This window comes from Somniosus microcephalus, chromosome 19, assembly GCF_052327205.1.
Source record: "Somniosus microcephalus isolate GS21.2 chromosome 19, FLI_Smic_1.0, whole genome shotgun sequence".
NCBI classification, from domain to species: Eukaryota; Metazoa; Chordata; class Chondrichthyes; order Squaliformes; family Somniosidae; genus Somniosus; species Somniosus microcephalus.
Genome location: NC_141005.1, coordinates 8,045,076 through 8,057,782, shown reverse-complemented (window position 1 = coordinate 8,057,782; position 12,707 = coordinate 8,045,076). Strand labels below are relative to the sequence as shown.

The following is a 12,707-nucleotide window of genomic DNA, read 5'->3' as shown; positions in this document are numbered from 1 at the left end:
CTCCCACCTTACTTCATCTCACCCCATCAACATATCCTTCTATTCCTTTCTCCCTCATGTACTTATTTAGTTTCCCCTTAAATTCATCTATGCTATTTGCCTCAACCACTCCCTGTGGTAGCGAGTTCCACATTCTAACCCCCTTCCTCCTGAATTCCCTATTGGAATTATTGGTGACTAGCTTATATTTATGGTCCCTAGTTCTGGTCTCCCCCACTAGTGGAGACATCTCCTCTACCTCTACCCTATTGAAACCCTTTCATAATCTTAAAGACTACTATTAGGTGAAATTATAAATCTTAGACATACAATTGAGTGGAATGATAAAGGGGATGATTTCAGACAGACTTACTTCCATTCACAGTGGAACACAGGCTACATTAAGATAGAAAGGCAATACAGTACATCTCCAAAGCAAGATTAAATTCCCACACCATCATAGGTAGGAATGTTCGTTTGGAGTTCTGGGCTGGAGGGTAAATGACTGCTTTATTCATACGTCAATGATATAAGAAATGTAACTACAAGTGCATGGGTGTCCAGCAGAGAGGACCTATGGCTCAGCTGTCGATCGTAAGTTTCAAGCCAATGGTAGTCATATGCTTAAAGGGATGTTGCATGATCTCGTGCTGCGTAAGACTGAAATCCCACGCATGCACTAAAGGTGTTATAAGGTGAAGGTGGCGATGGCCTGGCTCCATTCTGCCCCAATTCATAAACTAGGTGGTGAGAGAGTAATCTTTAGTATCAGTGGTAGGTGAAGGCAGAGATTGTAGCTTCATCAACATTAACCAAACCGGATTGCAGGTCTTGCAGATGATGCAGGATAATTTGTCAAAGTTTCACTTCGAACATCACACAACAAATCTTTTCCACTCAATATTTGAGTGGTAAGCTTCAAAACAGGACAGGGGAACATTTCCAAATCTGGGAGGTAATTATGACCTGTTGAATAACCAGGATGAAAAGTTAACATTAGTATCAAGCCCAGGGTAGTAAGTTCAATTCCCCTTACTCCTGAGAACATCTAAAGAGAATGGACCACACCCATACATCACCAAGGCAGGATACCCATACATCACCAAGGCAGGATTGATCATGACTTTCAGCTAAGAAAGACATGGGCCCAGAAATTCGGGGCTCCACGGTTGAGTACGCACGGGGTACTCACCCGTCGGCCCAATGGAAGTGCTGGTTTCCTGCATGCACTGCGCATGCGCGGGAAACCAGCACTTCCATTCCCCTGAAAGAAGGGGTTCAGAGGTGGAACGCGTGCGCAGGAGAGGCTGCGCATGTGCATCGAACTTATGGTTTATTTGCAGGTTTTCCCGGGAGGGCAAGTCTCCAGGAGTTACACTTTTAAAAAGCAGGCGCAAGGCTTGCTTTTAACAAGGTACGTGGTGAATTAATTAAAATTAAAACATTTTTTCCACAGGTTTATTATTTTTAAATACTTTAAAGAAAGGTAAGTTTATTTTTAGCCCCGTTAGAAAATGTAATTCATTTTTCCAAAAATTTAAATTGTTTAAAAGTTATTTCATGTAATTTATAGTTATTTTAAAAATGCGATTTAAAAAAAAATTTATTTGAAGATTTAGTGATGTTTTGGGGCTTATAGTATTTATAGGTTTGACAGGTCTTCCTGTCAAACTTATGAATGAAGCATTCCCTGCTACCATTGGCTCTCCATGGCCCACGTGATCCCAGGGGACGCTTCGAACTAACTGCGCCCCTGGGATACGCAAACACTGCGCGCCGGCAGTTGGAGCAGGCCCAGGATTGGAATCCCACGCGGGCCCACAGCACAACGGCCAGCGCGCTAGGTAAGTGCAGGTCGGGGGCTTGCACCCGCGGGAAGCCCCCGACCCTAATTTCTGGGCCGTGCACGAAGTCTGGCTGAGCAGGGGATGCCTGTCTTGAGGAAACTGTCTTTCTAACCAGGCACTGTTTCTCCACAACGATCCCTTATGATGTGGACAAAGCTGGATGGATAAGAGTTGTATCGTTCCACTTCCAGGGAAAAGTGCCAAGGAACTAAACTTTACACGGTCTCCCTAAATCACCCTGAATTTTCTCTCGAGTTTTTCTATTACCTTGCCATTGGAGGAAATACATACAGGGATTTCTCTTGCCAAAGAAAGGCCAGCCCGTTTAGTGCTGGTTAACTAAAATCTTGAGGTATGAAGCAAAGCAGCTTGGCACTTCGATTTCTCAAAGCTCCTGGAGGTTGCTGCCTTGTATAGGTTCCACAATACAACACAATCACATTCTGCTCCTCTGTGCTCCACACGCATCAAGTGCTGGGGCATCGGACTGGTGTTATTCCTTGTGCTGCATTCCTGCTGATAGAACTAAAATGAGGCAACATTACAACTGAGGAGACCGCCACTTGGGCCGAGTTATGGTGACCGCCTTCAGAGAACGTGAAACCTGGCAGGTACCAAGATTTAACACTTTCAGGAAGACCATTCACTTGAGCCTCAAATAAGATAACAGGACAAACCGGCTGAGATTTGACTTCTCATCATCTGCGAATGAGCGTCAATAGCGAGAGAGTCCGGCAACATCTCGATTTTAAAATTCTCATCCTTGTGTTCAAATCGCTTCAGTGCAGGATGTAGAGGCAATGGAGAGGGTGCAGAGAAGATTTACAAGGATGATACCAGAAATGCGAGGGTATACATATCAGGAAAGGATGAACAGGCTGGGTCTCTTTTCTCACAGAGAGAAAAGACTGAGGGGTGACCCAATAGAGGTCTTTAAAATTATGAAAGGTTTTGATAGAGGAGGCAGAGAGTGTTTCCACTTGTGGGGAAGAGCAAAACTAGAGGCCATCAATATAAGAGAGTCACCAAGAAATCCAATAGGGAATTCGGAAGAAACTTCTTTACCCAGAGTGGTGAGAATGGGGAACTCGCTACCACAGGGAGTGGTTGAAGCAAATAGTATCGATGCATTTAAGGGGAGGCTAGATAAACATATGAGGGAGAAGGGAATAGAGGGTTATGCCGATAGATTTGTATGAGGAAAGATGGGAGGCTCGAGTGGAGCATAAATGCTAGCATGGACTGGTTGGGCCGAATGGCCTGTTTCTGTGCCGTATATCCCATGTAATTCATGGGCTCACCCCTCCCTAGCTCTGTAATCTCCTCCAGCCCCACAACCCTCCCAAGATCTCCATGCTCCTTCAATGCTGGCCTCTTGTGCATCCCAGATTTTTTCCACTCCACCTTTGCTGGCCGTGCCTTTAGCTGCCTCGGCCCCAAATTCAGGAATTCCCTCCCTAAATCTCTCCGCCTCGCTACCTCCCTTTCCGCCTTAAAACCGACCTCTTTGACCAAGCTTTAGGTCACCTGTCTCAGTGTTTCCTTATGCGGCTCGATGTCAAATTTTGTTTGATAATCGCTCCTGTGAAGCGCCTTGGGACGTTCTACTACGTTAAAGGCGCTATATAAATACAAGTTGACTGAGCTGACTTGGGAATATTGCAGGATGGGAAGGTCATACACTGTGTCTTAAGGGCATCTGAAAAGGGCAACCTGGGAAATACAGCATATTACTCTCAAAAGTACAATAAAAATTGCAAAAATATTCTTAAAATGAGTTATCAAGAACAGGTGTAGTGCATTTACAAATATGTTAATTTATTACAATGTAGTAGCAGTGGTTTATGGATACAACTAACAATATGGTATATTTTGACAGTAACAGTAATTTCAAACAGTACTATTGGAAATCAACGGTCCGCTCGCTTTGCTGAAAAGTTAAAAACTCTTTCCCTTTGGTCTCAGTTATGTTGGGCCGTCACTGAAACTTTCGCCGTCACCCTTCACCAAGTTTACCGCACGTAACAAAAATACGACTATTTAAAAAAAAAAAAAAATCTACATCTGGCTCAACAAAGAAAAAGATTAAAGGCAATGCCACTGAGTGACCAACAAAAAGGTTATGTACAATTCTATTAATCAGTTTTCCTTTGCCGATCACAGTAGGATATATAATCACTTTCAAGGATAGGGTTAAGGTTGATTATAACACGGTGCTATGCAAAACCATAACAAATACTGTACAACATGTACACTAAGAACTAGAGGAAGTAACTTTGTAGCATAGATTGCATTTTTAATGTGCATAGACATACAGAATAAAAATAAACATCACTTTAAAACAAATCCTGAACCATGAATGCGCAATGAAAAGAATGTAACAAAAATACAAAACCTGGTATCAAAAGTTTGTTAATAAACATCCGTGTCTTTTTCTAGATAAGGAATGTCAAATACAACTTATTCTGAAGTTCATTGCTGTAGGCTTCATTCCAACTTTCACATAATGAAAAAAAAACTACAGTTAAGTAATTAACATTCATCCAACTACATTATGGATTTACAAATACTGAACACATGCCTAGAACATCCACTTTCTGAATTTAACAAATACAGGGGCACATTAAAAATGTGCCAGGAAGAAATTACTATGTACAAGATAACTAAGGTTAAACCTTAGAATTATCTTTTTAAAAAGATTTACAGAATTTCTGCTGTGCATCAACATGTTACATTAACACCAAGATTCAACATTAAATGATATTCGTGAAGTGTATGACGTCAGCTTTTTCTATACATTGGCTATTACACAACGGAGTGAAAACAAACTTGTTCTTAGCACAGTCCAGCTAATGCTGCAAGCACATTCTTTAGTGGTGGGCTTCTTGCTTCGGTCAGCAAGCTCAGTTCGGTTTACTCGGGGCTTTCAGTCTCACTGCAGGGATAGTTCGCACTTGCGCCTTCGCTTGCTGGCTCTGGGTGTCAGAGCTCGCTGCCAGCTGAGCAGGGCTCTGCGGGGTTGGGGTCTGGATCTGAGGGGAGGCCGCCGTTACGACTTGCTGCTGAATAAGTTGCTGCTGCACGACCTGAGCAGTGCCGGCTGTAGGAATCACCTGGACTTGCTGGCCTGTAGCTGGCTGGGACAGTGTCATTGTCTGTGGCTGTGCCTGGACCTATAAAAGAGATATATAAAGAGGCGGAATTAGATAACAACTTCCATTTATATAGCACATTTCACATCCTCGGGCTGTTCCAAAGCACCTTACAGCCAACAAATTCTCTTTGAAGTGTGCTCACTGTTGAATTGTAGGCAAAAGCCCAGCCAATTTGTGTGCAGCAAACTCCCACAAACACAATGAGATAAATGACAAGATATTCTATTTTAGTGATATTGGGTGAGGTGTAAATGTCAGAAATCCGTTGCTCGTATTCAACTAGCACCACGCGTTCATTTGTGTCCACCCAAGCAGGTACACGGGGCCTCGGTTTAACACCTCAGCTGAAAGACGGCACCTCTGACGGCGCAGCACTCCACCCAGTACTGCACTGAAATGTCGGCCTAGAATATATGCTCAAGCCCTGGAGTGGGGCTTTAACACATGACCTTCTGACTCCGAGAGTGCTACCCACTGAGCCAAGCTGACATAATACTAATTATTTACCTGAGATACTGAAGGAGGCAAATGACTGGAATACTGATGCTCAACATTACTGTTTAGATTTAGCAATCAAAAAATGGAGGAGGTTTACTGGTCAGTTATCAACTGATTGGGATAAATTCTGCTAATTTGAGAGACACGAAATATTGCTGCATAACAGGCTGGTGTGGAGCATAAACAGCGACAGGGACCCGATGGGCCGAATGGCCTGTTTTTGTGCTGTAAGTACTGTGCAATACTATGTAAATTCAAGCATTTGCATATCGAATTTAAATTGGAGACTGACTCACCCTAAACAGAACAGGAAAACTGAATTAGAAGTGCTAACTGACACTAAATACTGCCTCGCTGGCGTTTGATGAAAGGCCATCGACCTGAAACGTTAACTTTGCTTCGTTCTCCACAGATGCTGCCTGACCTGCTGAGCAACGTTCCCGCTAAGCAGCAGCGGTCTGGAGGTTTCGCGCAGGCCGCTCACCGGCTTTTCAATGGAAGAAACTGCGCATGCGCGGACATTTGAATGGGCCGCGCAGCCAGTTAAAGGAACCGCGCATGGGGAAAAAAAAAGAGGGAACATTGCTGCTGAGCACTTCGAATATTTTCTGTTATTATTTCGGATTTCCAGCATCCGTAGCATTTTGCTTTTGTAGTGGTGTTTCTGATTGTCTATAAAGAATAAACCAGAGTTTAATCTGGATAGATTTGAAGAGATAGGTGTCCAGTACTTTATCTGTACGTCAGCAATGACCAGAGAATCGACGAGTCGCAGCACACGACCACAAAAAGGAGCTGCTGGTCAAGATTAAAATGACAACAATTGCAGCAAGTTATGTTAAACTTGTATCAAACTTTGGTTAGACCACACGCTTTGAGCACTGTCAGCAGTTCTGGTCTCCATATTATAAAAAGGATACAGAGCCACTGGATAAGGTGCAAAAAAAGATTTACTAGAAAGATCCCAGAACTAAGAGGTTATAATCATCAGGAAAGACTGAACAGGCCGGGGCTCTTTTCTCTAGAAAAGAGAAGGCTGAGGGGCGACCTGATGGAGGTCTTTAAGATTATGATGGGGTTCGATAGGGTAGACGTAGAGAAGATGTTTCCACTTGTGGGCGAGACCAGAACTAGGGGCCATCAATATAAGATAGTCACTAATAAATCCAATAGGGAATTCAGGAGAAACTTCTTTACCCAGAGAGTGGTGAGAATGTGGAACTCGCTACCACAGGGAGTAGTTGAAGCGAATAGCAGAGATGCATTTAAGGGGAAGCTAGATAAGAGCATGAGGGAGAAAGGAATAGAAGGATATGCTGAAAGGGTGAGATGAAGAGGGGCGCATAAACGTTGGCATAGACCAGTTGGGCCGAATGGCCTGTTTGTGCTGTAAATGCTTTGCAAAGTTGTCATTTGGTTTATGCACAGTGGCGTTGCTCACTAAGGTTCTGCTGAGGGTCACAATCCAGAACAAGGGGACAGGAGTCTGCACCGGTTGTCCCCACACAGCCAGCTCAATCCAACAGTGGATAGTGTGGAGCCCAGGTACAACCCAGCTGGAGTATTGTGGCCAATTCTGGGCACCACACTTTAAGGATCTCAAGGTCTTGGGCGAGGGTGCGGAGGAGATTTACTAGAATGGTACCGGGGTGAAAGACTTCAGTTACGTAGAGAGACTGGGGTTGTTCTCTTCAGAGCAGAGAAGGTTAAGGGGAGATTTGACAGAGGTGTTCAAAATCATGAATGGTTTTGACAGAGTAAATAAGGAGAAACTGTTTCCAGTGACAGGAGGGTCGGTAACCAGAGGACACAGATTGAAGGTGTTTGACAAAAGAACCAGAGGGGAGAGGAGGATTTCCCTTCTACCCAGCGAGCACGATCTGGAATGCGCTGCCTGAAAGGGCGGTGGGAGCAGATTCAACAGAAACTTTCAAAAGGGAATTGGATAAATACTTGAAGGCGAGAAATTTGCAGGGTTGTGGGGAAAGAGCAGGCATGATGGGCCGAATGGCCTCCTGCTGAGCTGAATCATTCTATCATCTAGAACCAAGTCTGGGCCTTTCCTGCTGTTCTTGACATTTCCTTCCTCAACTCGTCTCAAAAAGAGGGGTTGCGCATTACGGGAAGCAGAGGAGTGGAACGAGAGGCGTGTAGAAGATAAACAGAACGAAGTGCAAGGCAAACGCAGGCAGGAGGGAAAACGAATGGAGGAAACAAAGGCAGGCTTCTTCTTTTACATTGTGGAAATGTAGCAGCAGACAGAAGGCGTGAAACGTCCGATAGCTTCATCCGTGCAGAGCGTGTAGATACGCATGAGGAGGTGAAGAGTACCTGCTGGGCTGTCGATACCATCTGCTGGATACTCCCCACCGTTACTTGCTGTTGAACCATTTGTGGAAGTTTTGTAACCTATTGAACAACAGCAGTTTATTTTAACCTTTTCATCCTTCACGGTTTCCAAGCATGCATGATTTCAGGTACTTTAAAGAAGCAGTCGAGGAGTTAATAGAGGAGTGTAAAATTGTAAAAAGAAAACAGAGGAATGTTAACAAATTACATTTGTGCTTTTAAGGGGCACTCAAAGAGAAAATGGTAAGAGTTGGGGCAGAATATTGTTGCGTAGACCGAGAGTCAAGAGTCCAACCTGACTCTGGAAAGAAGCAGAGCGAGACTCCAGATCTAAACCATGAATCACTAGCATCAGCATGAAATAAAACCGCTTTGTACTGATGTAGTGTGAATGGGCTGTTAAAGCGATCTGTGATATTAAATGGCGTCACTATCAGGTTCGGCGTGCGTTTGTGTGAAGTGTAGGGGAGAAGTGCAAACACCTGTTACAGAACATAGCCATCCTGTCAATCACCTGAAAACTGAGGGGGCTGGCTAAAGTTCGCAAACTTTAGAGTAAATTAATAATGATTTTCAACTTACTAATCTATTAAAGCCACTTTGTTTACTTAACAACCGTGCGATGAACACGCCCGAGGTATCAGCTGAAGGTGAAGAATCCTGTTAAGATAATATTCATGTTTTCACAAAACAGATCAGCGTCAGGACAGTAAGTTAGAATACTGGCCTCCATTCGTAACACAAGAACACGTGTTTCAAGAGTATTTCATTTATTTTTGCAATACAAAAGGTGGGCCGTAATAAAGTGAGCAGCAAGACGCTGCACAATCAACTAGGACCCCAGGCGCAGGTTACATGCGCTCAGCACTATTCTCCCCCCCCCCCCCGAGTTACTTGCTTCAAATATTCAAATACATCGACTCAAACAAATGTAAAGGTAAAAGGGATAGAATTATAACCCTTCCAGAGACAGCCATCAAAATATATATATTTTTAAATCACTCTCGGGATGTGGGCGTGGCTGACAATTATTGCCCATCCCTAGTTGCCCCGAGAAGGTGGGGGTGGGCCTTCATATTGAACCGCAGCAGTTTGATACAGCTGAGCGTCAGAGGGCAGGTGTGGGACTGGAGTCACATATAGGCCCAGACCGGGTAAGGACGGCAGGTTCCTGTCCCTAAAGTGCATTGGTGAACCAGTTGTTTTTTTTTTACAACAATCCAACAGCGTCATAATCATTTATACCGATCGCTTCTTTACATTTCCAGCTTATTTAAATTCTCTCACTGCTACGGTGGGATCTGAACTCACACTCTCTGGATTATTAATCCAGTAACATAACCAATACGCCACATTTGCATTATTTACCTGAATTTGTGCCTGCATCTGTTGTGTTCCTGTCTGCTTTTGGGCCTGAGCACTCAGGAACTGTGGCTTCATTCCCGATTGGAGCTGGGTGGTGGTATAAGTGACTTTCTGTTGCTGCTGCTGTTGCGATTGCACGGTGACCTGCTGCGTTATCTGAAGCGGGAGGCAAATAACAAACGCGCATCAGAAGACAATCTTGACCCGCCACGGCAACCTCTAGCCATCCTTCCGCAGCCAGAGGCCGAATCGCAGCACCGCCGATTCCGTCGTTTAAACATTGGTGCTAAATAGTATGCGGGTCTAGTCTTCGACAAGTCCAACCCCCTCCCCCACCACCAAAAACAAAATGGGAAGCTCCGCCTAGTGATCTGGTTCTGATACACCACCCCCCCCTACCCGGGCTCCCTCCACATACTCTAACCTTCAACAGCAGTGTAAAGTGGATTAAAAACAGAAAATGCTGCTAATACTCAGCAGGTCAAGCAGCATCTGTGGAGAGAGAAACAGGGTAGAAAGGTCATCGTCCTGAAACGTTAACTGTCGGTCACGTTTATTTCCAACACCAGATCTCTGATTGGTCACCTTGAAGACAACACCTGAATTCCGATTGGTCCCTTTGGAGGACAAGACATACCCAGCAGCTTCTCTGGAATGTGTAATTAGATCCTGCCTGCCTAAGTAATCAATTAGTTTGCAAAATGTAATTCAAGCCATTCTGACTGCCAACCTCCAGACAGAGCAGAGCTCACATAGAACAGACAGAGCTCACCCTCACAGGTTAAGACCTTCTCCCACCCCCCCAAACAAGTTCCTAACCTTCCTCACACCCAAGTTCCTGACCTCTCGCCCACCCCCCACCCCAAGTTCATGCCCTCCTCCCCACCCCTCTCTTCCCCCCCCTCCGATCCCCTCTCTATCCGAACCGTCCTCTCTCCTCCGATCCCATCTCTCTCCCCCTCTAATCCCCCCCTCCCTCCCCCACCCGCTGATCCTCTCCCCCTATCTCGCTCTCCCCCCTCCCCCTCGCCAATCCCTTCCATCCCTCATATCACCCCCGATCCCCCCCCCTCGCTCTACCCCTCCGATATCTCCCTCTCTCGCTCTGTCCCCCCTCTCCCTCACTCTCTCTCTCCCCCCACCCTACCACTGAGCTGAAGAAAGCGTGGCCGCAACGGTTTGGTACTACGCATGCGCGGCATCGGTAACAGCGCGTTTGCGCAGAAGGGGATCAGGCGCACATGTACGGCTCCGGGAAACCACGCGCGTGCGCAGGAGCCGTGCAAATAATCACTCCATTAACTGTCCGTCTCTCTCTCCACATATGCTGCCTGACCTGCTGAGTATTTCCAGAATTTTCTGTTTTGACTTCAGATTTCCAGCATCCGCAGTATTTTTGCTTTTGTTTTAGTGTGAAGTGGACTTCTCTTTCCCTCGCTGGGTTTTCTGGTATCCACCCCCACCCCTCGCCCTGGTAGATTCAAGTGGCCATTATCGCACACTGAGCATGACAGTGAGCGTCTGCAGGCCACCCGGGACATGGCGCTTCAGCCTGATCTCCACAGGCACCACTGGGCAGCCATCAGGAGCAGGAGCACCAGCCAATTCTCTCCTCCCTATCTCACTGCAGCCAAGACCAGCTAACAATCAGCAAAGACCAGGGCTGGAATGTAGAATCATAGAAATTTACAGCACCGAAAGAGGCCATTCGGCCCATCGTGTCTGCGCCGGCTGAAAAAGAGCTCTCCAGTCTAATCCCACTTTCCAGCTCTTGGTCCGTAGCCCTGTAGGTTACGGCACTTCAAGTGCACATCCAAGTACTTTTAAAATGTGATGAGAGTTTCTGCCTCTACCACCCTTTCAGGCAGTGAGTTCCAGACCCCCACCACCCTCTGGGTGAAAACAGTTCTCCTCAACTCCCCTCTAATCCTTCTACCAATTACTTTCAATCTCTGCCCCCTGGTTATTGACCTCTCTGCTGTGGGATGCCCCCGCTCAGAGATAAGCTCGCTGAGCCACTGACTGGTGCCCTGCGCTTGTGTTACCACTAGACATGCATGGGGGGAAAAAAAGAAATCTCAGGTATGATTTGCTGAATGTGTAAACTCGGAAGGTTATCGAGGGGGGAAAGAGAAATAATGTTAAATGAGCAGAAGCTGTAAGGGCTTATTGTCCTCCCCCCGCTCCCCCCCCACCACCCCCAGTGATGGTGCCAAAGGCTGGTGGTCATACCTTCTGCTGCGCAGTGATTGCTGCGGCCTGCACAGCTGCTTGTCCCTGCGTCACCTGGGACTGGCCTGCTTTCTGCTGTTTGAGTTTCAGAAGTTGCTGCACTTGCATTTGAGAGAAGTGCGGTGGTATGGCAGTCTTCACCACGGTTTGCCCGCCTGCAGAGTCAAGAGAACGGGTCAAAAATCAGGGGACAATTGCAGACCTGAAGTGGCACTTACTTCAACTGGCAACAGAAAATCATTTCAGCTTTATCCATTTTCATAAAAATATCGGGTTATTACCTCTAACACTCAACTCAATTTCCCTCTCACCTATTTAAACAGTCTAGGACACACAATAAGGCAACAAGTGCTGGGTTGGAAGTCAGTACTGGGATGATGCAAGAGGTGGTGAAAATAGCTACTGTTCACTGCTAATTCCTTAAATACAGATAGCTAGAGAGAGAAAATGGGGTCTGGCATCTGAGGCTAGGAGTGCATGGAGAAGCTCGTGAGGGACGGGGGTCTGAACGGCTCGGGGTCTTTTTTTTAAAAATTCATTCACGGGATTTATTGCCCATCCCTAGAGTGCCCGTCCTCTGGAACCACAGCTGCCCCAGATTACTCTGGGGTGGAGGTGGTTAGGGTGCGGTATCCATCAGTACTGCGTGGAGAGGGGAAAGAGAAGGGGTGTTTGGACGCACCGGGAGTTGGAAGTTTACAAGCTCCAGAAGTGTGCGTTGGGAACACTGGGAGTTCAGGACCCACCGGACCCGAGTATCCTACTGGAGGTCAGCCCAGAATTCTGAGCCGGAGCTCTGGTCTCCTCGCTGGGACGGTCCGGAGCAGGGTACAAACCCTGCACCTTCCGACTCGGTGGGACTGCTACCACTAAAATGCTCGCTCGTTTCCTACTGAAGTGATCACACACTTTTTGTTCTTCAAGTTCACCCCATTTACTGACACAAACAAAAGGCTCACAATTCCTACTCCCGGAAGTGACAAACCACTGTGGCCAGCACACTACAATAGTTTGTAAACAGGGCCAGAGGATCTCCAGCATTTATTGCCCATCCCTAGTTGCCCTTGAGAAGGTGGTGGTGAGCCGCCTTCTTGAACCGCTGCAGTCCGTGTGGTGAAGGTACTCCCACAGTGCTGTTAGGGAGGGAGTTCTAGGATTTTGACCCAGCGACAATGAAGGATCGGCGATATACTTCCAAGTCAGGATGGTGTGTGACTTGGAGGGGAACTTGGAGGTGGTGGTGTTCCCATGCACCTGCTGCCCTTGTCCTTCTAGGTGGAAG

At 46.3% G+C, this 12,707-nt stretch overlaps 1 protein-coding gene across 9 annotated transcripts in view; it reads right to left on the bottom strand.

Moving 5' to 3' along the window:
* Nucleotides 1-3,623: 3,623 nt before the first annotated feature.
* ep400 (E1A binding protein p400) overlaps nt 3,624-12,707 on the bottom strand; it is a 164,821-nt gene continuing 155,737 nt past the window's right edge. For 5 of the 9 annotated variants that reach the window (XM_086011917.1, XM_086011922.1, XM_086011921.1 and 2 more), the window contains 5 exons: nt 11,426-11,580; nt 9,197-9,349; nt 8,411-8,488; nt 7,811-7,888; nt 3,624-4,999 (listed from right to left, as the gene is read on the bottom strand). In XM_086011917.1, the coding sequence (XP_085868043.1) occupies nt 4,730-4,999; nt 7,811-7,888; nt 8,411-8,488; nt 9,197-9,349; nt 11,426-11,580 (734 nt within the window). In that variant the 3' untranslated portion in view covers nt 3,624-4,729. The remainder of the gene's footprint in view (nt 5,000-7,810; nt 7,889-8,410; nt 8,489-9,196; nt 9,350-11,425; nt 11,581-12,707) is intronic. The other 4 variants (XM_086011919.1, XM_086011925.1, XM_086011920.1 and 1 more) reach the window with 3 other exon arrangements.